This window comes from Aulonocara sp. 'chitande type north' Nkhata Bay, linkage group LG14 (assembly GCF_057382095.1).
Source record: "Aulonocara sp. 'chitande type north' Nkhata Bay isolate Kocher_YH1m ecotype deep benthic linkage group LG14, A_spYH_male_GT1.1, whole genome shotgun sequence".
NCBI classification, from domain to species: domain Eukaryota; kingdom Metazoa; phylum Chordata; class Actinopteri; order Cichliformes; family Cichlidae; genus Aulonocara; species Aulonocara sp. 'chitande type north' Nkhata Bay.
The window spans coordinates 6,922,948-6,950,899 of NC_141357.1; the positions used below are offsets into that span (position 1 = coordinate 6,922,948).

The following is a 27,952-nucleotide window of genomic DNA, read 5'->3' on the forward strand; positions in this document are numbered from 1 at the left end:
TTTGCACATAGTCCTGTAGTCCTGTGCTGATTGTCTGTTATATGTCATATGTAGCACCATGGTCTTGTAGGAACACTGTGTCGTTTCACTGTGTACTCTACCACTACACATGGTTGAAATGACAATAAAGCCACTTGACTTGACTTAAAACTAAAGAAAATGTATCTGTTCATGTGCTCCCGTCTAGCTCCCAGTTGTTTTACAAAGCAACAGCTCAACTAAATTAAAAACAGACTAAAATTTGGCAGATATCTTGTAATTTGCTGAAGGCTGACAGCAGCCACCCTGTCTCTTTCTAACAGTGATACCTGCAGCTTGCAGGGGTTAGCCTGCTAACTTTAATGTATTAATTTAAAAGTGTAACTTACACACTCTTTTCTGATACAGATTTATAACATAAAACATATAGATCTAGTTCCAATTATGCTTTATTCTTGTACAATAAACTGAATTTTGTAAGGCAACTTTATATTGGACCATCACCAAGTCAGATCCCTCCATTAACAGATAATGACTCTCTAACAACCTATTTTTTCTCATTCATCCAGACCTTCCATCTGGATTTTTACACTACCCCAATCTCATTTAATAACACTGGCTGACTCATATTTGGACAAAGGACTGACCCAGCTTTTGTTTTTGGAGCTGATGGCTTGTCAATTTACACGTTATTACAAAGACGATTAAAGAGAACACAGTTGTAATTTGGGCATCACATGGCAACAAGCTGGTAAAAGTTTGTTTTTTGTCTAACTGAAGGTCACTGCATCTGTGAGTTCTATGCCTTCCATAAACACCCTTTGGCATCAATGCAGAGCACACAGTCGAGTCCTGATTCTTGGCCAGTGACCCTACCATACAGTGTGTGTGTGTGTTTTACATGCACGTGTTCATGCGCGTTTAAGCCACTAGTCCAAGTGGCTGGTGCCTGTGCAGCATCAGCAGCAGGACCACTCCACGCAGCTGGGGCCATTGCTGATAAAGCTGCGGCCAACACAAGCCTCTTCCCACAAAAACGCATAAATAAAGATAAAGCTTCAAACACACACCAATAAAGGGGAACGCAAGCAAGCGCACACATGCACTCACACATCAGTGATCAGAAAAAACAAAAAAAACAAAACAGAAAGCGTGACGGGGATGTCAGACAAACACCCAGGCTCTAAAATTGCATACCTTAACTCTCTCTGTGCAGACACATGCACGCGCGCGCACACACACACACACACACACACACACACACACACACACACACACACACACACACACAGACACACTTAACAAGCAGGCATCTTTTCCGCTACATCATAATTGCAGCCCCCTTCCCTCCCCTACGCAACAGCAAATTTAAGGGAAAGGGAAATATTTCTGCTAAATTAGTTATGCTAATTACACAGTATTTCTCAGGGGGAGAGACAGCACTAAATGGCTTTTAATTCTTTTCGCCTGGAAAGAGATGTGGGAGAGAGCCAGACAGAGAGCACAGAGAGAGACAGCACAGAGAAAGACAAAAAAAAATTGAACGAATAAACACATAAACAACTGGCGTTCAAATTTGCCCAGTGACACAGCAACAGTGAACTAACGGAATTAACAGTGGGGGGGGGACGACACACACACATCATCTTATCAGCTCCGGAGGCCTTGGTCCCCTCGGCCAACAGAGAGGGGATAGTGGGAAAAGTTTTGAGGCTAACTTTGTGTCCTGTAGCCTTTGCCAGCGGTCACATATTGATAACGAGGCATGAGCAGATAGCACACAGCACTCTATATGGAGGGCACCAGAGGAAACACTTGGTACTGAGTGTGGCACACTCAAAGCTACTTATTCTCTCACACTCACTTTTGAGCAACCCGTTGTTCACTAAAGTATACAGTGTGTACTGGTGTCCACAGTGCACTCCTGTGGCAGTTAGCCATTGCTAATTTGGAAGAATACCGATGAAGGAATCGCAGCTTTGAAACATTTCTGCCAAAATTTAAAGTGAAAACTTTCCCCCATAGAAGACATGCTTTTGAGTGAATTTCCAAAGCTTCAGTAGCTTTTGCTGGAGCTTATTCAGAACTCTGTAGTAAGGCTATTACCAAAATAAAGAGGACATCAGCTCCATTTTAACAGAGTTTCACTGACCTCTAAGTATCCTACAGAATATAAACCTCAAATGGCCTCAGATCACGCTACATTTCTGACAGTCTGTCATGTTTATGCACCGACTCACACGCTTAGATCCTCCAGTGCTGAAATGTTGGTCGTGCAGCAGTTTCCAGAGATAAAAAGAGGAAGTAGCTTTTTTTTTTTATCTTTCTGGAATATAGCCAAACTTAAAATATTGGGGAAGCAAACTTGAATGATACTTACAAGAAGCTATTAAAGGTGCATTTTTAACTGATGTTCTTACTAAGTCGCGATTACCAAGTCTAAGAGGAGAAGCTTCAGCTAGCTTCAGTGAGCAGACAGCTACAGAACAGATGCACAGTTTCTTCATCAGTATCAGATCAGCCTTCTGTTATTTCTCTGCATTTTTCTGCTTCTGTCTCTCTTTCGCTTCATGTCTCTGTTTCTCAGGGTCTCTGTTTATGTACATTTTATATAAAATCTTTGTTTGGATTTCTTGCCTTTTTTCATGTTAATATGCTTTTATATCCGTGAAGCTTTCTAAAACCTTTCTGTGCCATACTGACTTCATTTGACTCAGCAGGTAATATTCAGAAATGGGGATTTCAGATTGAGATTTTTAAGGTCAAACACGTTACTAAAGACACTTGCTATCTGTCTATATTTCTGCTGCTTCTTTGTAGTTATCTGAGACCTACAGAAAAATCATCAACATGCTGGCAAATAAAATTTTCTCTCACGGACACAGACTTTTAATTCTGCACTTTAAGGGCCTGGACATCAGTCTATTCAAAGCAGTTATGAACACATTCTTAGGTATTTTATAGATATGGATTTATTCTGTTGTGATTGCAGTAAATACACATTGTATGCACGCAAGAAAACGCTGGAAAAAAACATGCCACATGCCTCTAAACAATATCACCAGAGGGATTCCTGACATATCAGTTTTTTTTATTAGTATTTGGCAAAAAGTTTAGTAAAATTTTAGTTCTATTTTTTTAATCAGTTTATTTGTGAAAAATCCCCATGCAATTATTTTGTTAACTAGCCAGCTTCTAGCTAGCTTATACCCCTGATAAAGTCTGTGGCAATCCTTACAGCTCAGCTGTCTCCCTAGAGGATGCTGTACTGTAGTCGGACACACTCAAACACCAACATCATGGACAACAGCTGGCAATGATTGTATCTCTGCTGCTTTAGAGATACAAGATTTAATGCAAGCTGCAGGGTCGAGCGAACAAGAGCTTCAGTAAGTGAAAGCCCGCTTCATTTGTTGCTACGCCATGTGAACCAATACTGCAAAACAGAACAACAATTAGCATAGCTACTGTTATTGCAATGCAGTACAATGGAGTTGGGAGTTCATCCACAGGACAGACAGACTCACTGAAGGGGCACCTAATGATATTTCTCTGTTATTTTCCTAGGCATCGCTTCATCTTCGACCTTCACCGAGTCCCGATCAATAGTTCTATTGCGAATAAATGGTTCCATTCAATATCGAAAATAGAAGCAACTGTTGTTGAAGAACATCATCTTACAAGTGCTCTCTTTCTGTGTGAATGTCCTTAAGTGACGAATTCAATGCCTAAACTGCTCTCCAGGAGTATAATTGTGGTGCTCAGCTCCAATATGCAGCCATCAGTTTAATCCACTCATATTGTGCACCTAAATGTTCAGAGAACAGCTGAATAAATCCCACTGCGCCCAGATCCAATATTACACGAATTACTTATCAACCTCTTTGTTTTTCCTCACATACAGTATGTTTGACGTTTGCTGCTGTATCCCGATTTCGGCTTCACTTGACTGATGTGTCCTTGATATGGGCAGAAGTGTTCTAACATGTCTTCTGCCTCATTTCCAACTATCACTGCAGAGGAATATATAACGGCAAATGCAGCGCTGGAGGCAATTTGTCACAACAATAAAGCGAAGTGTGGTTTTTAAACAGTTCCATTTCCCCCATAACAAATAAAAACAGTGGCAGTTAACACATTGGAAATGTATTTCACAGCCAGCGGAGAAAGTATGAATCTTTAAAATAAAAAAATAAAAAAACACAATAATACAGGTTATTGGATTTTCCAAGAGATTTTTCGTGTGACACCATCAACACCTCACAAAGAAAATATGAAATGAGTCATAAAAAGTTGCAGATCGAATCAAATGCCTGGCTGTGTCATGATGTCATTGAGACAGGGATGTGCATGCACACACACACACACACACACACACACACACACACACACACACACACACACACACAGAGTTGTGCTACTGTTATGTGAGAATGGTTTCCAGGAGCTTTTATAAATCAGAATCACTGCAAGCATCCTAGGAATACAAACACAGCACACACACTCTCTCTCTCTCTCACACACACACACACACACACACACACACACACACACACTCCACAAACATTGTAAATTTAAATCTCTAAGCATCTCCACACGCTGTAGCTTGAGCATCCAGTTCAGGCTGCGCCTCCACAAAAACAAACAGTTTTATTGTCAGTCCCTGTCCAATATGGGGCTATAAGCAGTGGCCAGTTTTATGTCTTTTAATTAGTACACCGTCGCTATAGCAGCATCCAGCTGGCAAACAACCACCTCCAAATACACATATACATAAACAATAGCAGAGGGAAAAAAATACAATGGGGAGCGCAGTGTGCTCAGTGAGTCAGGAAAAAGTGATGGAGAACATGTGCAAGAAAGCCATGAGCTTTTATTATGGCACAGAATCTCTGTCTACATGTGTGTGTAAATTACCAGACGTGTGTGTACCTGAAATTAGGTGCCGAGGCCCATTCTAGGGCGAGGCAAGCCAAGTCCACAGCAGCGTACACCAGCAGGAAGAAAATGGTCACAATGCTGGCGATGGTGTTGAGCTTCCCTGAAAACAGGACCAGCTAGAATGACCGAAACAAAGAAGCAGGGAAAGAAGGGGGAAGACAAACAGAGAAGAGATTAGCATTTAGAGCAATACTACATTCTACAGTCAGAACAGTGCATTTTATTCTTTTTTTATGACTTTTTTCCAGCGCCTAACAACTTTTCACTTCCAAAAATCTAAAATATGAAGTTAAAGCCATGTCAGCTGCTCTGATACATCTGAGCTTTGTTTGCCTCTTAGCTGGATATTTTCCAAAAATATAAAATAACCAAAAATAAATATATAAAATAATACCAGCAATCAGAGAATTGTTGGAGCTAAAACGTCTCAGAGGCTTTAAAGTGAGGTCTTAACAAGGGCAGAGGTTCCATACATTTTCAAGCCAAGGATCCCTAGATAATTGAGTTTTGGTCCCAAGAAACCTTTTTGCTGTGAGATATGATTATCTAGCTCCACTGTGGCAAAGAGGTGACATAAAGGATAGATTAGACTAGCATCTAGGGAGCAAGACACCGTTAAACTAAACTGTTCTACACTTTTCTGGGGATCTTGGAAGGACCACAGGTGGTCATCTGGCTCCACTTTGGGAGCCACTTACTGAGGCTAATGTTGAGTTTTAATTAAGATGGTATCAAGCCTGCTGTTCAGACAGGCAGCTATGTTAGCTATGGCAGCTACGTGACAAAACAGCCACATCCGCTTGCACTTTATATTCTCAGTGGCCGATTCAGGGGGAGAGCCGTACATCTAATAATAATGACAGCACATAGATGTATGAGACTCACCCTTTCTTACAGAGGTGCACTAGTTGACTTCTAATGGAGCAGGGAAATGATGACCTCATTATAAGCCCTGCTCCCTGCCATGTTCCCTGATATCAGAATGTGTGAACAAGGCTCTATGCAATTCACTGCGAGTAATATTTGGACGGGGAAGTCACGAATAAAGACAGTAAAAGCTTCGACTGTTTCACCTGACAACAGTTTACTTAGCATAATAAATCACAATGACATAGCTTAATGTTTGGACTAGAAATGGTCATTTTGGATACTGGAGTATTAGACTGTTGCTGCATATGCATCTTCTTTTAAATATATATTTCTCCCTCGTTTTACCAGTACCCTGTAATCAACCTAGAATTAACACACTACTATTAAGCCGTGAAAGAAAAAACATTATTTTTTGAATGACTGTCACAGGTCATCTCTGTGTTAGATGTGATGATGTAGAATATCCCGGGCAACTTATGAACGCTCATTTAGCCTTTTGTTAGCCATCTTATTCCCTAAAACACAAAAGCCAAAAATGGGGTATTTACATATTTATTAAATGGTGGAAAATAAAATGTGAAAATGCCTAAAGCAGTCATAATTTCAGGCATCTAACCAAAAATTTATTTAAAAAGAAAAACCTACATTTAGACCAGAAATGCAAAAGGCTAAGTTATATGCACAAAGCTACAGCACAATTTGAATTTTATACCAAATTATGTTGTTCTTGACTTTGAGCCACGAGCTGCTAGGAGTAAATATTAAAATGTGTCAATTATAAGACTAATACTCACTTTACTTGCTTGTCTCAAACTACAAGTTGCAGAATGTGCCACTAAATGCTGATAGCAAAGTTTAAGATCAGAAATTCAAATCATTATTAAATTATAAGTATAGCTAAAAGCTTCACAGACAACTGTGCTAAACTGAAAACTCAATTCTGAGGGTTTCCTGCTCTTTCTGTAAATGCTTCAAACTTTTTATTCTATTCACTTCAATTCAGTTTTAGTTATAAAGAGAAAATTTACAACAACAGCTACCTTACAGCAGTACATATTGCAAGCTAAGCACTCTACAGTATTAGAAAGAAGACTCCAAAATGAAGTGATCTCCTTTTAGCAGCACTTGGCATGAGTGGGAAAGAAAAACGCTCTTTTAATAGGAAGAAACCTTTTGCAGAACCAGGGTCTGCGACGGCCAACTGGGGCAGTGAACATTGAGCAACAGGAGTGGAAAAGGGGGGCAAACAATCTGAGCCTTTAGTAGCACAGCTACGGGATGGTTCAGGTTCTGGCTCCCATTCTACTTTGAGAGACTTCTTAAGATGGAAACTACTTCTCCATTTCTTTATTTTATTATTTGCAACAACGTGTAGGACATCAAAACTATAAAATAACACTCAATGTGTGACATTTATTTAATTTATTCTATGTTGCACTTCATGGTTGTAAATATCAACTGTATCTACATCCAAGAGAATATTACAAGCAGATATCTCAGATGTATTTGACGTGAAACTACACTTTAAAAATAAACACACATGATCACCCCCCTCCTCAGCTCAACTATCCCTCATTTGAACAAAACTCTAATGTCACAGTAATACATGTGTGCTACTTTCACAACACATTATCACCATCACGCAAACCATAGCTTAGCTGTTCATTCAGTGTGTAAATTACACTCATTTGCAACAATCTCTGTTGAATTGTGGCGCGAACACGACTAAATTGTCAGAAATGGATATCTTCCCCACTGCTACCTTCCGTTCCTCAAGCACCTCACCTTCACTTTGGTGGAGAAACAGCACATGTAAATCTTTCAGGTAAAGACCGTCATTAGCTCGTCTGTGCCGAATGAAACATTTCCTGCAGTCGTTTCATCATCATGGAGTGGGCTTTTTATATGTGTTTGTGAGCTGCAGGGCCTGATTGCACAGACCAAGGAGGTAACTGCTGTACTGTACAAACACAGAACACCGCCTCTCTCTCTCTCCTTTTATTGTGTGTTTTATGATTTGCTACTGAGAAACGTCTCCAGAGTTGGGGAACATATTCATGAGCTCAAGGATATATTATTGGTATGTGTGGAGGGGAGATAGCAGCCACCATAAGGCAGATGTACACTGAGAAAGAGAGAGGGGGGAGAAAATGTAACGGTGGGGAGTTGAAATTAATGATGTCACATTATTGACAGGCGGGGAGAACAGGTCACCAGATGCACCGAGGGAGCAGTGAGGCTGGAGAAGTGGGGGAAGACAAAGAAGAGAGAGGAAGACAAGTGAAAAAGAGAAAGTGTGTGAGGGAGCACTGCTGACCTCTGACAGTCAAAGTCAGTGGGTGTCTCTTCAGTGCACCCGTGGGAGCTGGCTCTACCAGAGCATTAATTAGCCATTAACTCAGACACAGGCCTGCATGTACAACCGCTCTGACAGCACACCAACTGAGTGTGAATGAGTTGCGTTTGTGTGTGCATACACACACCATCCCGCTATTATGCGCTGATTTAAAAGACTGTTTTTACTGGAGAGCAGTGTGCATTAATTGCCACACAGGTCCTTGCAGTGTAAAGGCTCACACACACGTTTTTATTAAATAAAAAGAATAAAGTGGAAAAAGCTGAGTAATGCTTTTTACTACAGAACTGTGCTTTTCCAGACATGGCTAAGCATTACAGGTAACAATCATACAGCACATTCTAGAGTGTGTATTTGAGTCCAGATGCAGAAAGCCGGGTCCATCAGTTAGGACAGAGACAATTCGGTACAACACCACAGTGAATTTGAACTAAAACAATCAAGAATTAAAGACTTTCACCTTTCATTCAAGAGGGTTATAAAATAACTTGACTATGAAGACATAGTCTACAATTTATTATATTAGTATTTATAAAACGTAAAATGATCCTATCACGTTAACACTCAAATACAGACTAGAATGTCAAACGATTGGACCGGTACTGGTCCCAAACTCTGGAGTTTCCTTGTGTGTAAGGTAACCAGGGAGCAAAGTATAACTGACATCAGTCAAACTGTGCATCAAAAACAAAGACATCACAGAGGCAAGGAGGCAATGTTCCTCTACACCAACAAAGGGGAAAGATGTTTGTTGTACAGAGCTCTGCTTTCTCCCATCGTCTGTTAAAGACTCAAACAACTGTTTTATATTAACACGGATTCCATCAGCAGTCATTTCAGATTAAATTTGCATCCATGTCCATAACATAGCCACCCTCAACTCTTATATCCAACTCAAGATTCACGATTACCGGCTGGAGAACACCTGCTGGCTATCGACAGGTCTGTATCCATCTGAATTGCCTACGAGTCATCAAAAATGTTCACATCTGTCACGTTTCTTAACAAGATTTTAGATTCCATTGAGATTATTTGAAACCAAACGCCCGGCCTGTAGGACCAGCCTAAAACTTAAGCCTAAAACTGTGGTCAAACATTATCAAACATCACCGGCAGTGTAAAAATGACTAGTCAAGCATCAACAGTGATGAAAGCTGGAACTGAATCCAACAACAACAATTTAAGTTGTCCCAACAACACATCAGTGCCCGATTAGTGCTGGACAGTAGAATTAAAACTATGGATCAGCTTGGGCGTACTGTTATAGCCAGAGCGTTCAACACAACCATGTTGGTTGACATATGACAAATGCTGGTTGAAGAGTGGAACGCCATCACACAGCAGTGTGTGACAAAGTTGATGACCAGCATAAGGAGGAAGTGCCAGGCTGTTGCGGCTTTGTCCGGTTCATCTTGCTTTGTTTTTGCCAAGTTTATTGACGTCCTTTGGAAGTGACATACATACCATTTATTTTTCTTGGGTTGCAGCCTATATTGTCAGATCACCATCCAACCCTATGCTCTTCAGTCTTCTTTTCAACCATTTATACTTTTCTCTCCCTGCATTCCCCGACCATTTCTCCTTTACTTAGAAGTCCAATAAAGCAAGGCCCCTGACGCCCTCTTCCCTCCTCCTTCCTTTTCAATCCCGCAGCACATGAGAGTTTAAGGCAAGATTACAATCAGACTTTTGTCATCAGTGAATCATTCAAATGGTGGAGGAAGAGGCAGAGAGAAAGAGGACAGGAGTCAATGATTTCTGATGATGGCAGCAGCAGCGACGCAGCTAACGATTTCCATCTAATTGCTCCTCCTCCGCTCCTGGAGAGTGCCGGAGATGAAGAGAAGGGGACGAGAGGGGGACAGCGAGTGAGAAAAAGAGAGGGCGCAAATAATGACAAGCCATTCAGCCTTTAACACTCACCTCTGATAATGATGGTTTAGTCAGGCCTATTTGCTCCTAAGATCCTCCGCCTGCTCTTCATCTCTATCCCCACCCTCCTCTACTCTGCCAATATTTTCTCCTGGTCTAAATTGGCTTCTTTCCTCCACTTAGGTGACACAATAGAAGAGAAAAACACTATGTGCTGTCTTTTGGTCAGAGTGGGAAAAAAGTGCCAGTTTTTCCCATTCAGCTGCTCTGATATTGTTCAGTCTTGTTCGGTTTGCGCTGCCTCTATACTTTAATCACCTACACACCAGGTTGTTGCTAGTAATGAACCCAGATGGGAAGTGAATCGATTAGATGATAAGTTACTCTTGTTTAGTTATAATTTTGCTTGTCAAAAATGCTTCTGAATGTTTTCCACCTCCCTATTTTTATTCTTGGACAGTTCTAAATAGTTTGTATTTTATACTGTGAAGCTGAAGGCTTAAAGGAATTGAAAGGATTAAGTTGTATAATGTTAATTCCACTTAAAGGTTTTGAATTCATTTGACAGCCTTTTACACCTGATTATCTTGATTAACTTGAACTAAACATCTGCTTAACAAAGCCCTAAAAAGCACACTTCCACGCTATTGGTATGATATTGGTGCTTGCAGTGGGAATTAACAGCAAAGACTCAATGTGAGCCCCATCAGGCTGAAGAAAGGTTCATCCATGCAGTCATAGATTGGTCCAAGTGTGAAGAAAGACAAAATGTAACGGCAGCCACCACCTGCCACCTGTTTGTCAGCTGCAGCTTCGTATTGTAGTCTCCTGAGTAACCGTGTCTGAAATAGCTTTTATGTTTCAGCATAAAGAAATAAGTATGCATGTTACAACATACTAATGTGGTTGTGTTTTATTTACAACTGTGACACTATAAGTGAAGTGGGTTGTTGGTTTGAAGACTAACACCATGCTAATGATAGTAGAAAGGAAAGTGAAGAGGGGGGGGGGCTATATTGACAGGTCGACAGATGGGCTCAATGTGCGATGGTGAAGAGAGAGTGAAGGTGAATCTGTCCATTTAACAGTTGATCTGCATTCCTCCCCTCACTTATGGCCATGAGCTGACCACTCCCTTAGAGACAGGACGATGAGCTCGACCATTTGGGAGAAGCTCAGAGTGGAGACGTTATCCTCTGCACTGAAAGGAGGGGGTTCGAGTGGTTCAGGCATTTGACTAGGTTGCCTCCTTTGTCCTTCCTATGCAAGGTGTTTCAGGCATATCCAACTGGGAGGAGGCCCAGGGGCAGACCCAAGACCCACTGGAGGGACTACATCTTTTTCGCTAGCCCCCTCAGAAGAGCTGAGGAAGGAAAGTTCTCTGCCTCTCTGCTTAGACTTGTGCTCCTGGATCCAGAAAAGTGGCAAAAAAATGAGCAGACGGAGGGATAGATGTTCTTCCTAGATTGGAGAAATGAAGTGAGAAGTCTGAAGCCTGACCTTTTGGCTCACAGGGATTACATCTACATCCACTGGCCTCCCGATTTGAAACTTTGGCAGCCACCATTGTAACAAAATATATATGACAGAAAAATAAAGAAACACATAATGGGTCCACTTTAATCTAAAGGGACATAAATGCCTGCAGCAATTATGAATAACATTATAAACTGTCAGATATCTGACAGATACTGCCTCTGTGGTAGCAGTCTGTAACCATGTTACAAAAGTGAACGCACTTCATCTTGATCCGTTTTCCTTCCAGCTGCTATCCTCTGCAAATCCCACAGCCTGTCTGCCTGTCTCTCTATTTATTTATATCTCTTTGTCTATCAAAAATTTTAAAGTGTTATTAATAAAAGACGGGGAAGGAAAGGAAATTTCAGCATCCTCACCTACCAATCAACACAGTAAAACTACTTAAAGTAAGTAAGTTGTGCTTTTTTGGAAAATTCACTGAACTCTATTAAACCAAAGAGACTTTAGTGATGCAGAAGCACGCCTTTGGAACGCATTAGTCGACAGAATAACTGACTTCAGGTGCCATTTGTTTAATGCAAATGCACAAATTTAAGCAGCACTATGACAGGTGTGCGTGGATGCAGATTGAGCGGTGATAGAAAACAAAGACATCAAACTGCTCAGGCTGAACTGGTGAATGAATAAGTTTAGTTTGAAGGGAGAGAGGACTTTCTGATCTTCTTGCCTGAGGAAAGTTTCTTTGAAAAACACTGAACAATCCAAACAACAGGAATTCCCGATGATTTTGTCCCTCTACCTTGCCAACCTTGCATTAATTATACAGAAATAATATTGGCTTGTTTGAAGGTTCTCTACCTTCCTTATGTACTGAGAATTATATCTCTCGTAGAAGAATGTTACTGATTTCAGTGAAATATTGAAAGCCAAGTCTAAGGCTAGTGTTGTCTTGTTTGGACGTTTGATCACTGAAGCTCTTATTTTTGACACAGCATTCCTTTGCTTTTAATTTTGCTATTCAAAACATGTTTCCTCATTTGGATTTGTACAAAACATGAAGCTGACGGGACAAACTCTAACATTAGACTCTTTTCTCCTCAGCCCACACACTGATTACAAAACATTTACTTACAGTTATTTAGCAGTACTGCTTGACGTGATATAAAGTTGCACTTATCTGCTGATACTGATTTGCTTATCACTACTAACCTGCACTAGGAACCAGGAGATCAGCACTGAGACCCAGGGGTTGCCACTGCGAGATGTCTTCTTAGCCAGCCACAGCGCCTTACCTGCAGAGGTGAGAAAAAAACAAAAACAATAAAGACAGTGACCTTTTGAATCTTAGTATTAAAATATTTATCAGCAGCATCACCGTAACAACAGTCTTCCATGTTCACATCAGTAAAGCATGTGTCAACAGAACAGCTTAATCAGTGAAAGATTGTAACGAATGGCCTTTCTCGGTTTTAATAGACAGTGTTATCTATTAAATGTGTTCGTAGAAGCAGAAAAGGGGACACAGCTTGACACAGTGTCGATATCTGGGGAAGTTAAATAGCAAGTGCAGAGCACTGGGGTGTACTAAGAATCATGATTATTGGGTTAGCAAGCTATGTTGAGCTTAAAGTTTTCAGTGTCACAAAAATTTATCCTCTTTTTTAAACTGGCTAAATCACCATGGTAACGTATGTCTATGAACATATAACCTGTTCAGTTTTATTTATATTGAGTTTCAGTTCAAAACCAGCAGGAAGCTTCATGTTTTCACTGATTCTCTGCAGTATAGATTCTCTGCTAAGGAAATACAGTTTACATGTGCAGTTTGTTGAGTTACACGTTACTAACACCGCCAAATGAAGCCCAACACTGTCAATGGAAGTGATGCAAAAATGTATAAATGTTTTACATACATTCACACAGCAAGAAGACCTGTTCAATAAGTCGAATAATTAATTTTATTTTGATGTGCTGACAAACTAAAGCAATTTACACACCTTTGGTACACTATGAAAGTAACGTTTGATGTTTAAATATATCCAGTTTATAGTTTCGGTTGTGTTACTAATGCGCAGCTTCTAATGAGCAAACTCATCATTTTTAATCTGTGCTTTGATTTTTCAGAACTACTGCAGTAAAAATAACAGCTTAAAAAACACTGTTTTTCTACTTCACTATTTTATCATCGTCATCATCTCTGACTGGCGTAGGCAGAACTGACAGGGATTATTTTGTGTGGAAGAAGTGGAAGAAGAGTCACATGGTGCACAAAACAACTCTTTTCATGTGAGGAAGAAATAGAAAGCTTGGATAGCCGAAAACGCTGATAACCAACGTTGTGATATCCATTATCCCTCACTGGGTTTCAGGTTTTGTCACAGCAGCTGATCCAAAGAAAGCCTGGCTGTATTGAACTTCCTTCGCTGTATACCCCACAGGTGTCAGTCATTGTGCCTGTTGCAGGCCTTTGGTCTAATGCTTAGTTTATGTGTGCCATTTTTCGACCTCGTGAATGTGAGTGACGTGAAAAGCTAAGTCATAACTGCTGGTGTGCACCACGCTTTAGTGTCGTTTTGTATGGTTGTGTACGTCTCGCTTTTCGTAACCTGGGGTGTGTAGCGCAGCCATTAGTACATTGAAATGGAGGTGCGGCTGTCGCAGTCTGCATGTGCAACAGTCGAGGCAATGACCATAAACAAGATTTTGCTGGTATGCATTACTGAAAGTACATCCAAGTCCCTTTGACGATCTAATTTGTCACTCTTTAAATTCTGAACATTTCACTCAAGTAGGGAGATATTAACACAGTATGAGATTTAAAAAACAAACTCCTCCTGGAAGCAACAGCCAATCCCGCTCCGACTCGCTAGGTTCTGTTACTGCTTTCTTTCCATTTTTTATTTTATTTCCAAGAGCAACAGATATAAATAATAACCGATGATGGTAAAGTGCACAGAACAGATCTGATTTTCACTGGGGATGGTATTTTCTACCTTTACTGACATTTGCACAAAATTTATGTAATTAACTAAATGTCTGCTTTGAAAAGGGAGAGCGAGAGAGAGGGAAAGCGAGTGGGCAGGCGACAGCGAGGGAGACAAACGACGCGTCACTCTATTTAATACCTTACAGGCCTGTATGGTCTATTGAAAGATATTTACATACATTTACATACATCTCATAGCTTGCACGACATTTCATCGTGTGGCGATGATGGTATTTGCTTTGAACCCTGTGGTGGCTGAGCACAACAGAGGTAAGGCTGGTGAAAGACTATGGAGACGATAACGAGGCTCACACGGTGGAGAGACAGGAGGTGCAGGGACGAGGCGGGCGGTCGAGGGGGATCTGAGTTTAAGAGTAAATTTCACAGATGGTAAAGGACTGGAATTAAATCAGCGCGACTTTAAAGTCAAATCAATGCGGCAGAGCAGGGAGATGGAAAGGATGAAGAGAGGCAGGGCAGAGGTGAAGGAGTTAGAGATTAGCAAGTTAGAGAGGAGAAAGAAATGGAAGAGGTGTGGGACAGAGGGAGGAAAAACAAAGAACTTCTTTTGAGTGTGATTGTGTGTGTGTGTGTGTGTGTGTGTGTGTGTGTGTGTGTGTGTGTGTGTGTGTGTGTGTGTGTGTGTGTGTGTGTGTGTGTGTGTGTATTGACGCATCCATCACTTAGTTTGCATAGGACAGTGGCAAGGTTAAGCAGTGAGCAGCATGCATGAGTGACAACAACCAGAACAACACACACGTCATGATCCTACTGTCCCTTTTACACACACACACACACACACACACACACACACACACTACACATTTATGGTTCCACAGTCACTGACTCTTAATTAAAGACATTAATCTAACTTAAGTTAACCCTTTGGGTGTCAGTGAGTGAACAGACTCGTACCAGAGTCGTCTGCCTCTGCTCCATCAGATCACTTCATCGAGGAACTCTGACTAATACGGCCATTTATCTCCCCTGACACACACACGCACAGAAGTGCGGCTATACACACAGACAGAAACGGGCCAAATCCATTTGCAACAGACTTAACAAAAAAAGGAGAGGACGGGATAAGGAAGTTGCTCAGAGTCATTAATAACGACAAAGCAGCAGGCAGCGTCGACTCACACAGAGAAGTGATTGAAATCACACAAACGCTGCACTCGCTTGATATGGGAATGGCTTTGACTCAGAGGGTTTGTGTTCAGTTTTTTCAGAGTTTTTTTTTTTTTAAGAAAAGAAATAAGCACCACTGATCCCTGAAATACACCAGCCGCCTACACATGGACCTACACACATGACAAAAAGTTTCTGCTGGATATTAGGACTGCTTTTTGGATTTCCTGTCACGGTGAAGGTACAAACAAAGTGTTTGTCTTTTAATCTGTGTAAAATTTAAATAAGAAACAGGAAGCAGTAATTTGAAAATCTCAAAAACACATTTTATTCACAATAAAACACACAAGTATATCAAATGTTTACGCTGAGTCTTTTTACTATTTCATGTTGCTCATTTTGAAACTTTCTGGCAGTGCAAAAAAAAAACGTTGGGACAGCTCCATGTTTACACTGTGTAGCATCCCATCTGCTTTAAACAACAGCCTGTGAACATCCTTATTGGGAAGACGAGTGTTGTCCCATTCTGATCTGATAGAGGGTTCTAGCTGCCTGGGTCATATTTTCTTTGTTTCTGTGTTTTCTTTTCTGTTTTGCTGGTGAAAGGTCTGGACTGCAGGCAGGCAGCTGCACTGTTCTACTACAAAGCCATGCTGTTGTAAAAGATGCACTATGTGGTTTAACTTTGTCTTGCTAAAACATGCAAGGCCTTCACTGTTCGAAGGGAGTATAAGTTGCTCTAAAACCTGTGCATACCTCTAAGTATTGATGGAGCCTTTCCAGATATGCAAGCTGCCAATTCCACAGGCACTGATACATCTCCATACCAGAGATGCAGGCTTTACTGATAACAAACCAGCTGGTCCCTTTCCTTTTTAGTTTGGATGATGAAGAATCCAATTTTTTTAGAGAGAATTTAAAATTCTGCTTCATCTGACCACAGAACAGTTTTCCGCAGTTCATTTTAAATTAACTTTGGCTCAGAGAAGATAGCAGTGTTTCTGCATCATGTTGAAATATGACTACTTTGTATCAAAGAGCAGCAGTCCCCAACCCCCGGGCCACGGACCGGTATCGGTCCGTGAGTCATTTGGTGCCACGAGAGTTGAGGCTCGGGTGTGAAATTTATGGTTTTCAGGATTTTTATCGGTTTTTAGCGTTATTTTTTTAAATCGTTTTTATCGTTAACTCGGTTTCCCTGGCTCTTTTCCCATGTGTTATGAATAAATCTTATTTTTTTGGTACAGGTACTGGTTTTATTTTGTTGTATTTATCTGCGACACCGGTCCGTGAAAATATTGTCGGACATAAACCGGTCCGTGGCGCAAAAAAGGTTGGGGACCACTGTCAAAGAGCTTCAACAGGCATTTGTGGATGGCATGGTGAACTATGATCCCAGAAAATGGGTTCATTCACTGATTTCCATGACACTATCATGACGGTTTTTAATGCTGAGCTGCCTGAAGGCCTGAAGATCACAGCCTTATCCCTTGCACACAGAGATTTCTTCACATACCTGAATCTTTTGATGATACAACAAACTCTAGATGATCACATACTTTACAATTCTGTTACGCACTCTTTTTTTAAATGTGAAAATGTAAACACAGCTAGGTGTTGGGTCTGCGCTTCCACAGGCCCCGCTGGTTTAGAAACTTATTCCCGTTAATGACAAGCAAGGAAACAAGACGAACAGCTTTTACTTGCTAGCAAGGGAGACTGGTCGGAACCAGGCTCTTGGAGCTGAACGCTCCTCACCTGTCTCCTAGCCAGCATCAAATAAAAAGCCTTCCTTGCCGCCTTTTATTGAAAACAGTTACAGTACACACAAGCACCTCCCATTGTAAACCCCCCCTATGGTTACAAAAGATAAGGTACTATGTGTGTATGTATGTGCAAGCATCTGTATGTGTGTGTATGTGTGTGTGTATGCATGTGAGTGTGTGTGTTTGTGGGTGCGTTTGTGTGACCTCCTGCTCACCAAAAGGGTCATAAAAGAAGGAAGCTTACTAACCAAGAAAACAGAACCTTCAGATAGGATGTCCCTATAATAAAACACTGCAGCCTCCCCCATGGCGATCGTGGCTCAAGAGTTGGGAGTTCGCCTTGTAATCGGAAGGTTGCCGGTTCGAGCCCCGGCTCGGACAGTCTCAGTCGTTGTGTCCTTGGGCAAGACACTTCACCCGTTGCCTACTGGTGGTGGTCAGAGGGCCCGCCGGTGCCAGGGTTCGGCAGCCTCGCCTCTGTCAGTGCGCCCCAGGGTGGCTGTGGCTACAATGTAGCTTGCCATCACCGATGGGTGGATGACTGAAAGTGTAAAGCACTTTGAGGTCCGTAAGGACTAGTAAAGCGCTATAAAAATACATTTACCAACAAACTGGTTGGAGAGGTGGTCAGAGACAAAGGAATGTCTTTGATCATGCTTGAACTAAGACTTACAAATTTAAGTAACACAATGACAACATTTAACAATTTGACTCCAACACTGTGTAATCTATAGTCAGCACTGCTCTGTAACAGATCACTTGCTCCCACTGTTCACTCTCTGGAGGTGTACATGAGAACAAAGTAACAACTTTGTTTCTAACATTCTCTCCCATTTCAGTTTAGCTCACTGTTGCAAACTTAGTTCAACATTTAGTTACTTTTCTTATTTCTTTAGCAACTTTTTCCTCAAATAACAACCTAGCAGAAAAGACTGACAGACGTTGCGTTGCTTCTAACTTTGAGTCACTACCACACAGCTATCATGTTTAACAAAGGTGTATAATTTTGTCAGATGACACTGAGTTAAAGTATTTGCTGTAGGTTACAATCAGCTCAAAAGATTAGAGTGACCACAGCTCTACAATAACTTAAATAACCAAAGACTTTTTCTTATACTTTCAAGGCAGTAAGCAGTTCTAACATTGTAATCTGTGGGTCTGATTTGTCTTGAGCCTAATGTGAACGTGTTAACAATAAATCCACGGGCATCTACCAGATGAGCCTCATGTAGAGGACCACACTGATACCCCCCTGCTGTAGGAGTAAATTTAATGCTTTCAGGAATACCCAGGGGCGTTCCCAGACCAGCCAAGAGATACAATCTCTCCAGCGTGTCCTGGGTCTGCCCCGGTGCCTCCTTCCGCTGGGACATGCCTGGAACACCGGAGGTGAGGAGGCATCTCACATAGCACTGTCTCCTCACCTAGGAGGCATCCTTGTCAGATGCCCAAACCACCTCAACTGGCTCCTTTCGATGTGGAGGAGCAGCAGCTCTACTCTGAGCCTCTCCCGGGTGGCTGAACTTCTCACCCTATCTCTAAGGGAGAGGCCAGCCACCCTTCGGAGGAAGCTCATTTCTGCCACTTGTATCCGCGGATCTTGTTCTTTCGGTCACTACCCACAGCTCGTGACCATAGGTGAGGGCAGGGACGTAGACTGACCGGTAAATTGACAGCTTCACTTCTACACAACAGACCGGTCGGTACAGTATCCGCATCAATGAGGCCACAGCACCAATCCATCTGTCGATCTCCCTTCTCCCGTCACTCATGAACAAGAACCCATGATACTTAAACTTCTCCACTTGGGGCAGGTGAATGTGAACGTGTTAAGAATATTCCACAGAATAGGAATACATATTAGAGGAAAATATGAGTAAACTCATTTAAATTGGAAAAAAAATATATCAAGAAGGAATAAAAAAAAAAAAGTCTCCTGAACCTTATGTTCTAACACTAACTACAGTGCTGCCAAAAGTATTTGTCCCCTTCCTGATTTTCTGGCAGAGAGCAGAACTCACAGTTTCATAAGTAAGGTCCTAAAGCAGCAAAACAGTCCAAGACCGGTGGTTGAAACCGTGGATGGACAGATCGATCCTCACTGCAGTAAACGCCAGGACCGCCTCCTACAACGCGGGTCTCGCCACTGGCGATATGAGCGCCTACAAAGCGGCCTCATACGGCGTGCGGCGCGCGGTGAGAGATGCCAAACGCCGGTACCGGGAACGTGTGGAGTCCCACTTCCACCAGGGCGACACACGGAGTATGTGGCACGGACTACGCACCATTACGGACTACAAAGCCAGGGACACTGCGCTGATCAACGCTGACTCTGCATTCACCAACGAGCTGAATCAGTTCTACGCCCGTTTCGAGGTTAGCCAGGCGGCTAATGCTATCTACCGCCTGACTACCGAGGACAGTGATGTCATCAGCGAGAGACCGGTGACCAGCATCGCGGAGCATGACGTCCGAGCGGCACTGAGGAGAGTGAACACAAGGAAAGCGGCGGGGCCAGACGGCATCACCGGCCGTCTGCTGCGCTGCTGTGCTGACCAGCTAGCAGGTGTGTTCACTTACATCTTCAACGAGTCCCTGGCGAAGTCCGTGGTCCCCACATGCTTCAAAAGATCCACCATCATCCCTGTGCCCAAGAACAGCAAACCCTCATCCCTGAACGATTACCGGCCAGTTGCACTGACCTCGGTAGTAATGAAGGTGTTTGAGAGGCTGCTGAAGAACATCATCTCCTCCTCCATCCCAGACACCACAGATCCGCTGCAGTTTGCCTACAGATCCAACAGATCCACAGAGGATGCCATCGCCCACGTCCTACACACCACTCTCAGCCATGTGGACAAGAAACAGGGTAACTATGTGCGAATGCTGTTTGTTGATTACAGTTCAGCGTTTAACACAATAGTGCCCTGCAGACTGTTCACAAAGCTGAGGGATCTGGGACTTAACAGCCGTCTGTGTGCATGGGTGTTGGACTTCCTCACTGGCAGAACTCAGGTGGTGAGGGTGGGCAGGTGCTTCTCCAACAGCATCACCATCAACACAGGAGCACCTCAGGGATGTGTCCTCTCGCCACTGCTCTACTCCCTCTACACTTCATACTGTGTGGCCACCCATGGCTCCAACACCATTGTGAAGTTTGCTGACGACACAGTGGTGTTGGGTGCCATCTCCAACAACGATGAGGCGGCCTACATGGATGAAGTGAAGAATCTGGCATCGTGGTGCCAGGACAACCACCTCCAGCTGAACGTCAGCAAGACCAAGGAGCTGGTGGTGGACTTCAGAAGGGGTCAGCACAGAGACTACAAGCCCATTATCATCAATGGAGCTCCAGTGGAGAGGGTGCAGTCCTTCAAGTATCTTGGTGTCCACATCTCCTCAGACCTGACATGGGCCGCCCACATTCAGGTCCAGACCAAAAAAGCTAGGCAGCGCCTGTATCACCTACGACAACTGAGGAAATTCAGGGTCTCTCCAAAGATCCTCAGGATTTTCTATACAGGCGCTGTGGAGAGCATCCTCACACAGAACATGACATCGTGGTTTGGGAACAGCTGTGTGAAGGACCAAAAAGCTCTCCAGAGAGTGATCCGTACAGCAGAACGCTGCTGCAGGATTGCTCTCCCCCCGCTTCAGGACACCTACACCAGGAGATGCCGGACTAGAGCAGCGCAGATACTGAAGGACCCGTCCCATCCTGGCAACAAACTGTTCCAACTTCTGCAATCTGGTAGAAGGTTCTGCATCATCCGGGCAAGGACAGAGAGACTCAAGAGGAGCTTCTATCCCCAAGCCATCCGTGCCCTAAACACACACACCCGCCCTCTCACATCATCTATAATTGACTGAGTCAGGACTCTCTTCCAGACACTAAACCAAGGCACAATGTACATTTCAATTCCTTTAATTTTAAATATGTTTATATTGTCTATCCTGTAAAATAGTCAGATGTCTATTTATATTAATGTACAGAATTCACCTGCTTGCTGCTACTACTGCACATTCACCCAATGTATATACTACATATATATATATAATGTTCTTCCGCTACACCCCCCCCCCCCCCAATTTTTTTGCACATGTCGAGGAGCGTGTCAGGCTACATTTCACTGTGTGTTATACTTCTATAACTATGCATGTGACAAATAAAGAACCTTGAACTTGAACTTGAACTTGACCATCACACTACCAACTAAGGTGTGAGTGCTAGTGTGATGTTCTTTCTATGAAATGTTGTGTTAGTTTTATGTCAGATGTAACAGGACTCAAACCTTCCAAATAGTTCCATGTCATCATAGCACCGAGGATCAACAAGATGTTTTTGCCCAATATGAGACGAGCCCTTGTGTTCATTTTTGGTACTCGCTGGAGTACCTGTCCTTTGAAATGTCTTTGTAACACAGTCATCGGTCATCTTTTGAGAATGATCGATGACTGTGTTTCTCAGCTGTTTCGTTAGATCGTGTCATGATGTGTTTGCTTTTTGAGCTCTTTTATTCAAATTCTTTTTGTCACATAGGTTTTATTTAAATGATTTTCTGGCAGTAATTAGGCTTGAGTGTGGTTAGTGAAACAACTCTGCTTTCAAAACACTATGTGTTAAGTCTAATTGTTGAATGTTGCCATTGTGTTTCTTAAATTTGTACAGTCTTAGTTTAAGCAGTAGGATCAAAGCCATCTCTTTGATCCTGACCACCTCTCCAGCCACTCTGTGCTGGGGGAGGTTTTATTGTAGATACATCCTATCTGAAAGATCTGTTTCTTTTGATGTAAGCTTCCTGGGTTTACGACCCTTTGGTCAGCGGAGGTCTAACACACACACACACACACACACACACACACACACACACTTTGTCGTGCTGGACACAGACGAGGCCTCCCTTGCGCAAGAAATCGATCGAACACCGTTGCCTTGTTTTTCTTTCATGGGAATAAGTCCTGGATACAGCGGGGTCTGAGTTTAGACCCAACACTATGGTTAATCACACTTCATTCATGACTGATGATTGTTTTTTTCTTCAAAGGGCCAATTGGGTTTCTATAGTTTTTATCCACTTAATACATGAAGTCATCATTAAAAACTACATTTTTTAATTTACTCAAGTTATCTAATATGACCTTTTTTTGATGATCTGAAACTGGTGGCAAATATGCAAAAAAAGAAATCAGGATATATAAAATACTTTTTTTTAAATATTTTTAACAAATACTATGAAAATAACAGATTATATAAGGCTTTAAAAATACTCCATCTGAAAGGGTAATTATGGCTCTAGTTATTAAAGCTGATGATATTGATGATTATTTCACCTGCATCAACTATAATCCATCTTATCGCCTTGCTGCTATTATTATAAGCAATACAAATTTTACAGTCAGGATTAAATGATATCATCTTAAGATTTTTAAAGAGTGTTTATTTCTCTGCAGCTGTAGGTATACAGTTGATTGTCTGGCAGCCAGCACTGCTATGAAACAGACACCAATGTTTTCTCTGTTGTCAGTGGCATTTTCATATAACAAATCACATCTGTGTTCCTGGCATATTTTAAACACTGAAATGTCAGTAACGATGGTTTCAGTCGAGATTTTGCGTCCCTTGGAAAAAAAAAACAAAAAAAACATAGAGCCACCTACCAAACAGGTCATCCTTTGCCATGGCGTAGAGGACACGTGAGGCCCCGATGAGGTTGCTCATGGCAGCAGACAGCGTGGAGGAATAAACTCCGATGAGGACGAAGGGGTGCCAAACATTGATGTCTCTCAGGAAACTGTAATCCCTCTGAAGGAGAAGGCTGCAACGGTTTGGAGAATAAAATTGACAGATAGGAGGAACCAGAGTGAATATTAAACTATATAGGACAAGTACTTTAACAAAGCACTGGAATTTTCGGGAGAGGTTTATGGCACTGAACACTGTTAAGTTGATAACTTGAGGATTTCTTGAACATTTTCAAGCACAGTTTTTGGGGGGGAAAAAAAGATTGTGCTCAGTTTTGACTCCTTTCTTAGTGCTTTCTATGTTTTAGAGTTGCTGATTAATTAGAATGATTTTCCCCTCCCATTTAACAAACTAGGAAAGAAGTCGACAGGAACATCATGGAATTTCAAAACCGTTGTCAGAAATTTTCCGAACCTTTCAGATTAACAGAGTATATCTTAGTACAACTTGGTCCTAGAAAAACTGTGTGTGTGAAATATCCACTTGCTGTTGCTTTTCTGTAGTTGTGAACTCTTTAATGAACACGTTCCAGACAGCTTTTGGTACATCTCTGACACTACATAAACATACCACAGCTGCATAATTATGCATCAGATACTCCTCATTATGTTTGTCGCCTAAACAAATGACAGAACATCTGCACCACAATAAAGTCTGACAACACAACAGAGCTGCTATTTTTGGATAAATACAATTGGTAATTGGCACGTCTCTGCAAAACACTGAAATGAAAGACATTATAACATTTGTAGGCACAACTTCATTTAGAACACACTTCAGTTATAGGTCCTATAAAGGTTAACTAAAAGGGTTAAAAGGAAATACCAAAGGCAGCAGTACACATCAGACAAACAATTCAACACACCAACCAGTAAAATGCTTCCCTCTGGTGGTGAAAGCTTTTGTGGAGTTCTACAAAGAGTAATTACAAAATGTAGCTTTAAATACTTGTCCCATTGTTTTTATAGCTCAATTGCAAATATTTGAAAAAAACAAACCCAGCTGCCTCACTAAACAGCTGTGACAAAATTAGAATTTTTATATCAAAATTTAAACTTTAACATAATCTTAACACCTTTACAACGATTTTTGTCAGTTACAAGTTCTGAAATAGTAACACAAATGTCAGCAAAATCCTAACACAATTCCATTTTGGCATACAATGATAACCAAGTAACAGAACCCACCCCAACAGAGATTATTAGCCAATACTATCTGTTTGCTAATTTATGTGTTATGGTATTCATAACGGGCAATCAGGTGAACTGACCCGTGGTCATTTTTTTTTCATGTTTTCTGATACTCATCGATGCTGAAGAAAAATCCAAGTATGAATCAGAACTTTCCCTCCAATTCACTATTTATCTAAAATGATTTCGATGCCCTGTAACAGACCTGCACTGACTTTTGGTGTGAAGACAAAATGGTAACCTGCTACAACCTAGTACGAAAAAAGAATGATCTTCCATCAACCCAGAGACTTTCATTTTAATCGTATTCTGTTTATAAGAGGAGCTCTAAATCAAGTAATTCAAAGGGTTATTTATCATTTCAAACTTGTTTGTCCAAAATGCGCTGATGTTCAATGAAAAAGAAAAAGATTGAAGAGGAGGTGATGATTACAATGCCAGGGTGCCTAATGATGAGATCCTGAAATAGCGGGCCCACTACACCGTGTGTTTGTGTGTGCGTGCAAGATAGACATGGAGAAAGAGAGATCAGAGAGTACAAAAAAAAAATCAGCAGGGAGCGCATGATTACGGCCAGCCCCCCACCTATTTTCAATACAACACAGCGAGAGAGATGAGAATTAGAGTGCAAAGTATTTCTCTCTTTTTCCTGATCCATCTCAGTCTCTCTTTGTAACTTAATACACACACACACACACACACAGTCCATCTATTACCCTCTACCTTTCATCATGGTGTTTTTAAACCCATTCAAGAGGTTTTTCTTGCTTCTCTTGCTCAGCCATCTTCATTTTATATCTACATGTACCACTGTCCGCTATCTGTTTTTCTCCATCTTTCTCTCCTAATTAAGTGTCCCATCACGTTTTCTTTCAGGTCCGCTGATTTTAATACTTATTATCATGGGCCTATTAAGTATTGTTCACTCCATCCACAGACCTGAGAACACTATTATTTCACATGGAGCCTGAGACACAGTCAGTGCACGCACACGCGCAGGTTTTTTTGCATTACCACAAATCAACTAAACAAAAGGTTCTGCAGCGAAGTTAACATCACCCTCGAAATTAGGAAATGCCAACTACTTTGTTTATGGCGTGCGTGTGTGTGTGTGTGTGTGTGTGTGTGTGTGTGTGTGTGTGTGTGTGTGTGTGTGTGTGTGTGTGTGTGTGTGTGTGTGTGTGTGGTTGTGTTTGTGTGTGGTTGTGGTTGTATGTGGCGTGGGGGTGAGCACAGCAGTGAAAAGTTGATGAACTATTGCTTTAATCAGACTCCATGACATTTTCATAACACAGGAAAAACGGGAAAAAAGTTCATTGGGCTGATACTCAAATGTGCACGTGTAATTTTCACAGAAAAAGATGCATGCATGATGAGGAAATAATGTGTGTGTGTGTGTGTGTGTGTGTGTGTGTGTGTGTGTGTGTGTGTGTGTGTATAACACAGGTGACTGATGATTTGGGTCAGAACTTATAGACTGATTATTAATTTCTCTGACGTGTGGCAGCAACAAAATAAATCTCAAAAAAGGTTGACATTTCCAAACTGACTCCCAAAAACAAAGCCACAGTGAAATGACAGTGATGACAAATGGGGTGTTTGTTTGTGTGTGTGTGTGTGTGTGTGTGTGTGTGTGTGTGTGTGTGTGTGTGTGTGTGTGTGTGTGTGTGTGTGTGTGTGAGAGAGAGAGAGAGAGAGAGAGAGAGAGAGAGAGAGAGAGAGAGAGAGAGAGAGAGAGAGAGAGAGAGAGAGAGTTGGTTCATAATAGAATGGCAGCAAATGCATTTTGCATTCATACTTTTATGCATGGGGAAGACAGCAATTTGGGGCAGTTGTTAAGCACTACGACCTTGGCAGCAGGATAGTCCTGGGACAGACTGTCTCAGCAGGACAAAAGTGGAAAACTAGACACCAGCTACGTTTTGAAGGGTGGAGTTGGGCTTGTTGACATATTCTACCTTGTGACTACCTACATCACTATCATTAACAGATGACTGGACAGGAAAGATGGAGTATGATAACTTGTTCTTAATAAAGTTCATGCTTAGGGTCCCTGACCAACCCCCCCCCAGTGCAAGCTACAGGGTAAACCAACAGAGCCACATCACCTGCAAAAACTAGAGATGAGATCCAGGGATCACAAAACCTGACGCCCTACATCCGTTTGCTGCATCTAGAACTGTTTAAATAGAATTTATGGTTGAGCACTGGTGTTTGCACACAAAGTTCTCTAGCTGCTGAGAGAAACTGACTGGGAGAATTCATCTAGCATGCATGCATTCCTCCAAAAAGATACCATGATGCAAAAGAGACACAAAGATAGCATCTAATTATGAAAAAGCAGCCCTGAGAAGCACAGACAGCGGGTACACACTGGATAGTTTTCCATTGTGTTTCTTTTATATTATTTAGTTTTATTTATATAGCGCCAAATCACAACAACAGTTACCTCAAGGCACTTTATGATGTAAGATAAAGACGCTACAATAACACACAAAAAAAAGCAACCATCAGCTTACCCTCTATGAGCAAGCGTGTTGGCGTCAGTAAGAGGAAATAATGGAAAGAAACCTCCGGCAATCAATTCTGACTTCTTACTTCCACACCTCAACGGTCAATCTAAGGACCAGTAGCACAACACTGCTGTGTGAATCACAGCAGAATCAAATTTATAAGAAGTTTGCCACCTGAAAAGCTGAATCACTACATCATCAGCCAGCCTGACTCCACCTGTGATGGTGGATTTGTTTTCAAGTGCAATCAAGTACAGCAGGAGTAAAAAAAAACACTATGAACATAACTATAAGTTACAGAAAGAGAAAAATAGTGAAGAATTTGGTTCAAATTGGACAAAAAAATCCCATCAATGTGAAAACAATGAAAGAAATAGCTATAGTCAAGGATCACCATAGACAAGTATAAAAATCATATTTAATTAAATTCAGTTAAAATTTAGTTTTAATAAACTGCCTACATATGATCAGTGGGGGCCTAGAATGGGTGGGGGTGCTGGTTAGCATAGACAATGGATGGATAAATAAGTCTCTACTGCTTTTGAGGCTGTGTATTCGCTACCTATGGAGTACTATATATGTATATCTTTGTGTGACTGTTGTGTGTGTAGCCTGTATAGTAATTATTGATCAGATCACCCTGCTGAAATGAGCTCTGCCACTGAAATAAAGAGGAGAACAAAAGCACAAGGGAGCGAGTGACAGATTAAAGGAACTCATTTAGAAAAGAGGAGGAAACAAAGCTCGATGACTAAAAGGAGCCCACAGAGATTGCTGGTCGATTGTTCTCACTCCTCCCAGTCCGCTCCATCCTTCAGCTTATTTGTTTACCATTTTTTATTCATGCCCTCATTTGTGTATTCATGCACATTCATCTTTTAATCCATCATTTCACGTGTTGTGCTCCTGATAATTCACCATTAAATTCACCTTTAATCTAACATTATGGATTAATTATCTGAGATTTTTCAAATGGGATGATAAATTATGAGTTGACATGAGGAGCGGGTACATGTGTGTGTGTTACGGTGCATTATGACATAAGTGCGGCATCGCTATCACAAATGCTGTGTATGCTGCTGTCAGAGGCCGAGGTCACCGCTCATCAGGAGTAATGTAACCACTGAGG

The 27,952-nt window shown here is 41.7% G+C and overlaps 1 protein-coding gene across 1 annotated transcript in view; it reads right to left on the reverse strand.

The window, feature by feature from the left end:
- Positions 1-27,952, reverse strand: part of LOC147313987 (solute carrier family 12 member 9) — an 85,508-nt gene that overhangs the window by 27,533 nt on the left and 30,023 nt on the right. The window contains exons 7-9 of the mRNA XM_086260735.1: positions 23,036-23,193; positions 12,707-12,789; positions 4,912-5,036 (exon numbers count right to left, since the gene is read on the reverse strand). Of these exons, the coding sequence (XP_086116861.1) occupies positions 4,912-5,036; positions 12,707-12,789; positions 23,036-23,193 (366 nt within the window). The remainder of the gene's footprint in view (positions 1-4,911; positions 5,037-12,706; positions 12,790-23,035; positions 23,194-27,952) is intronic.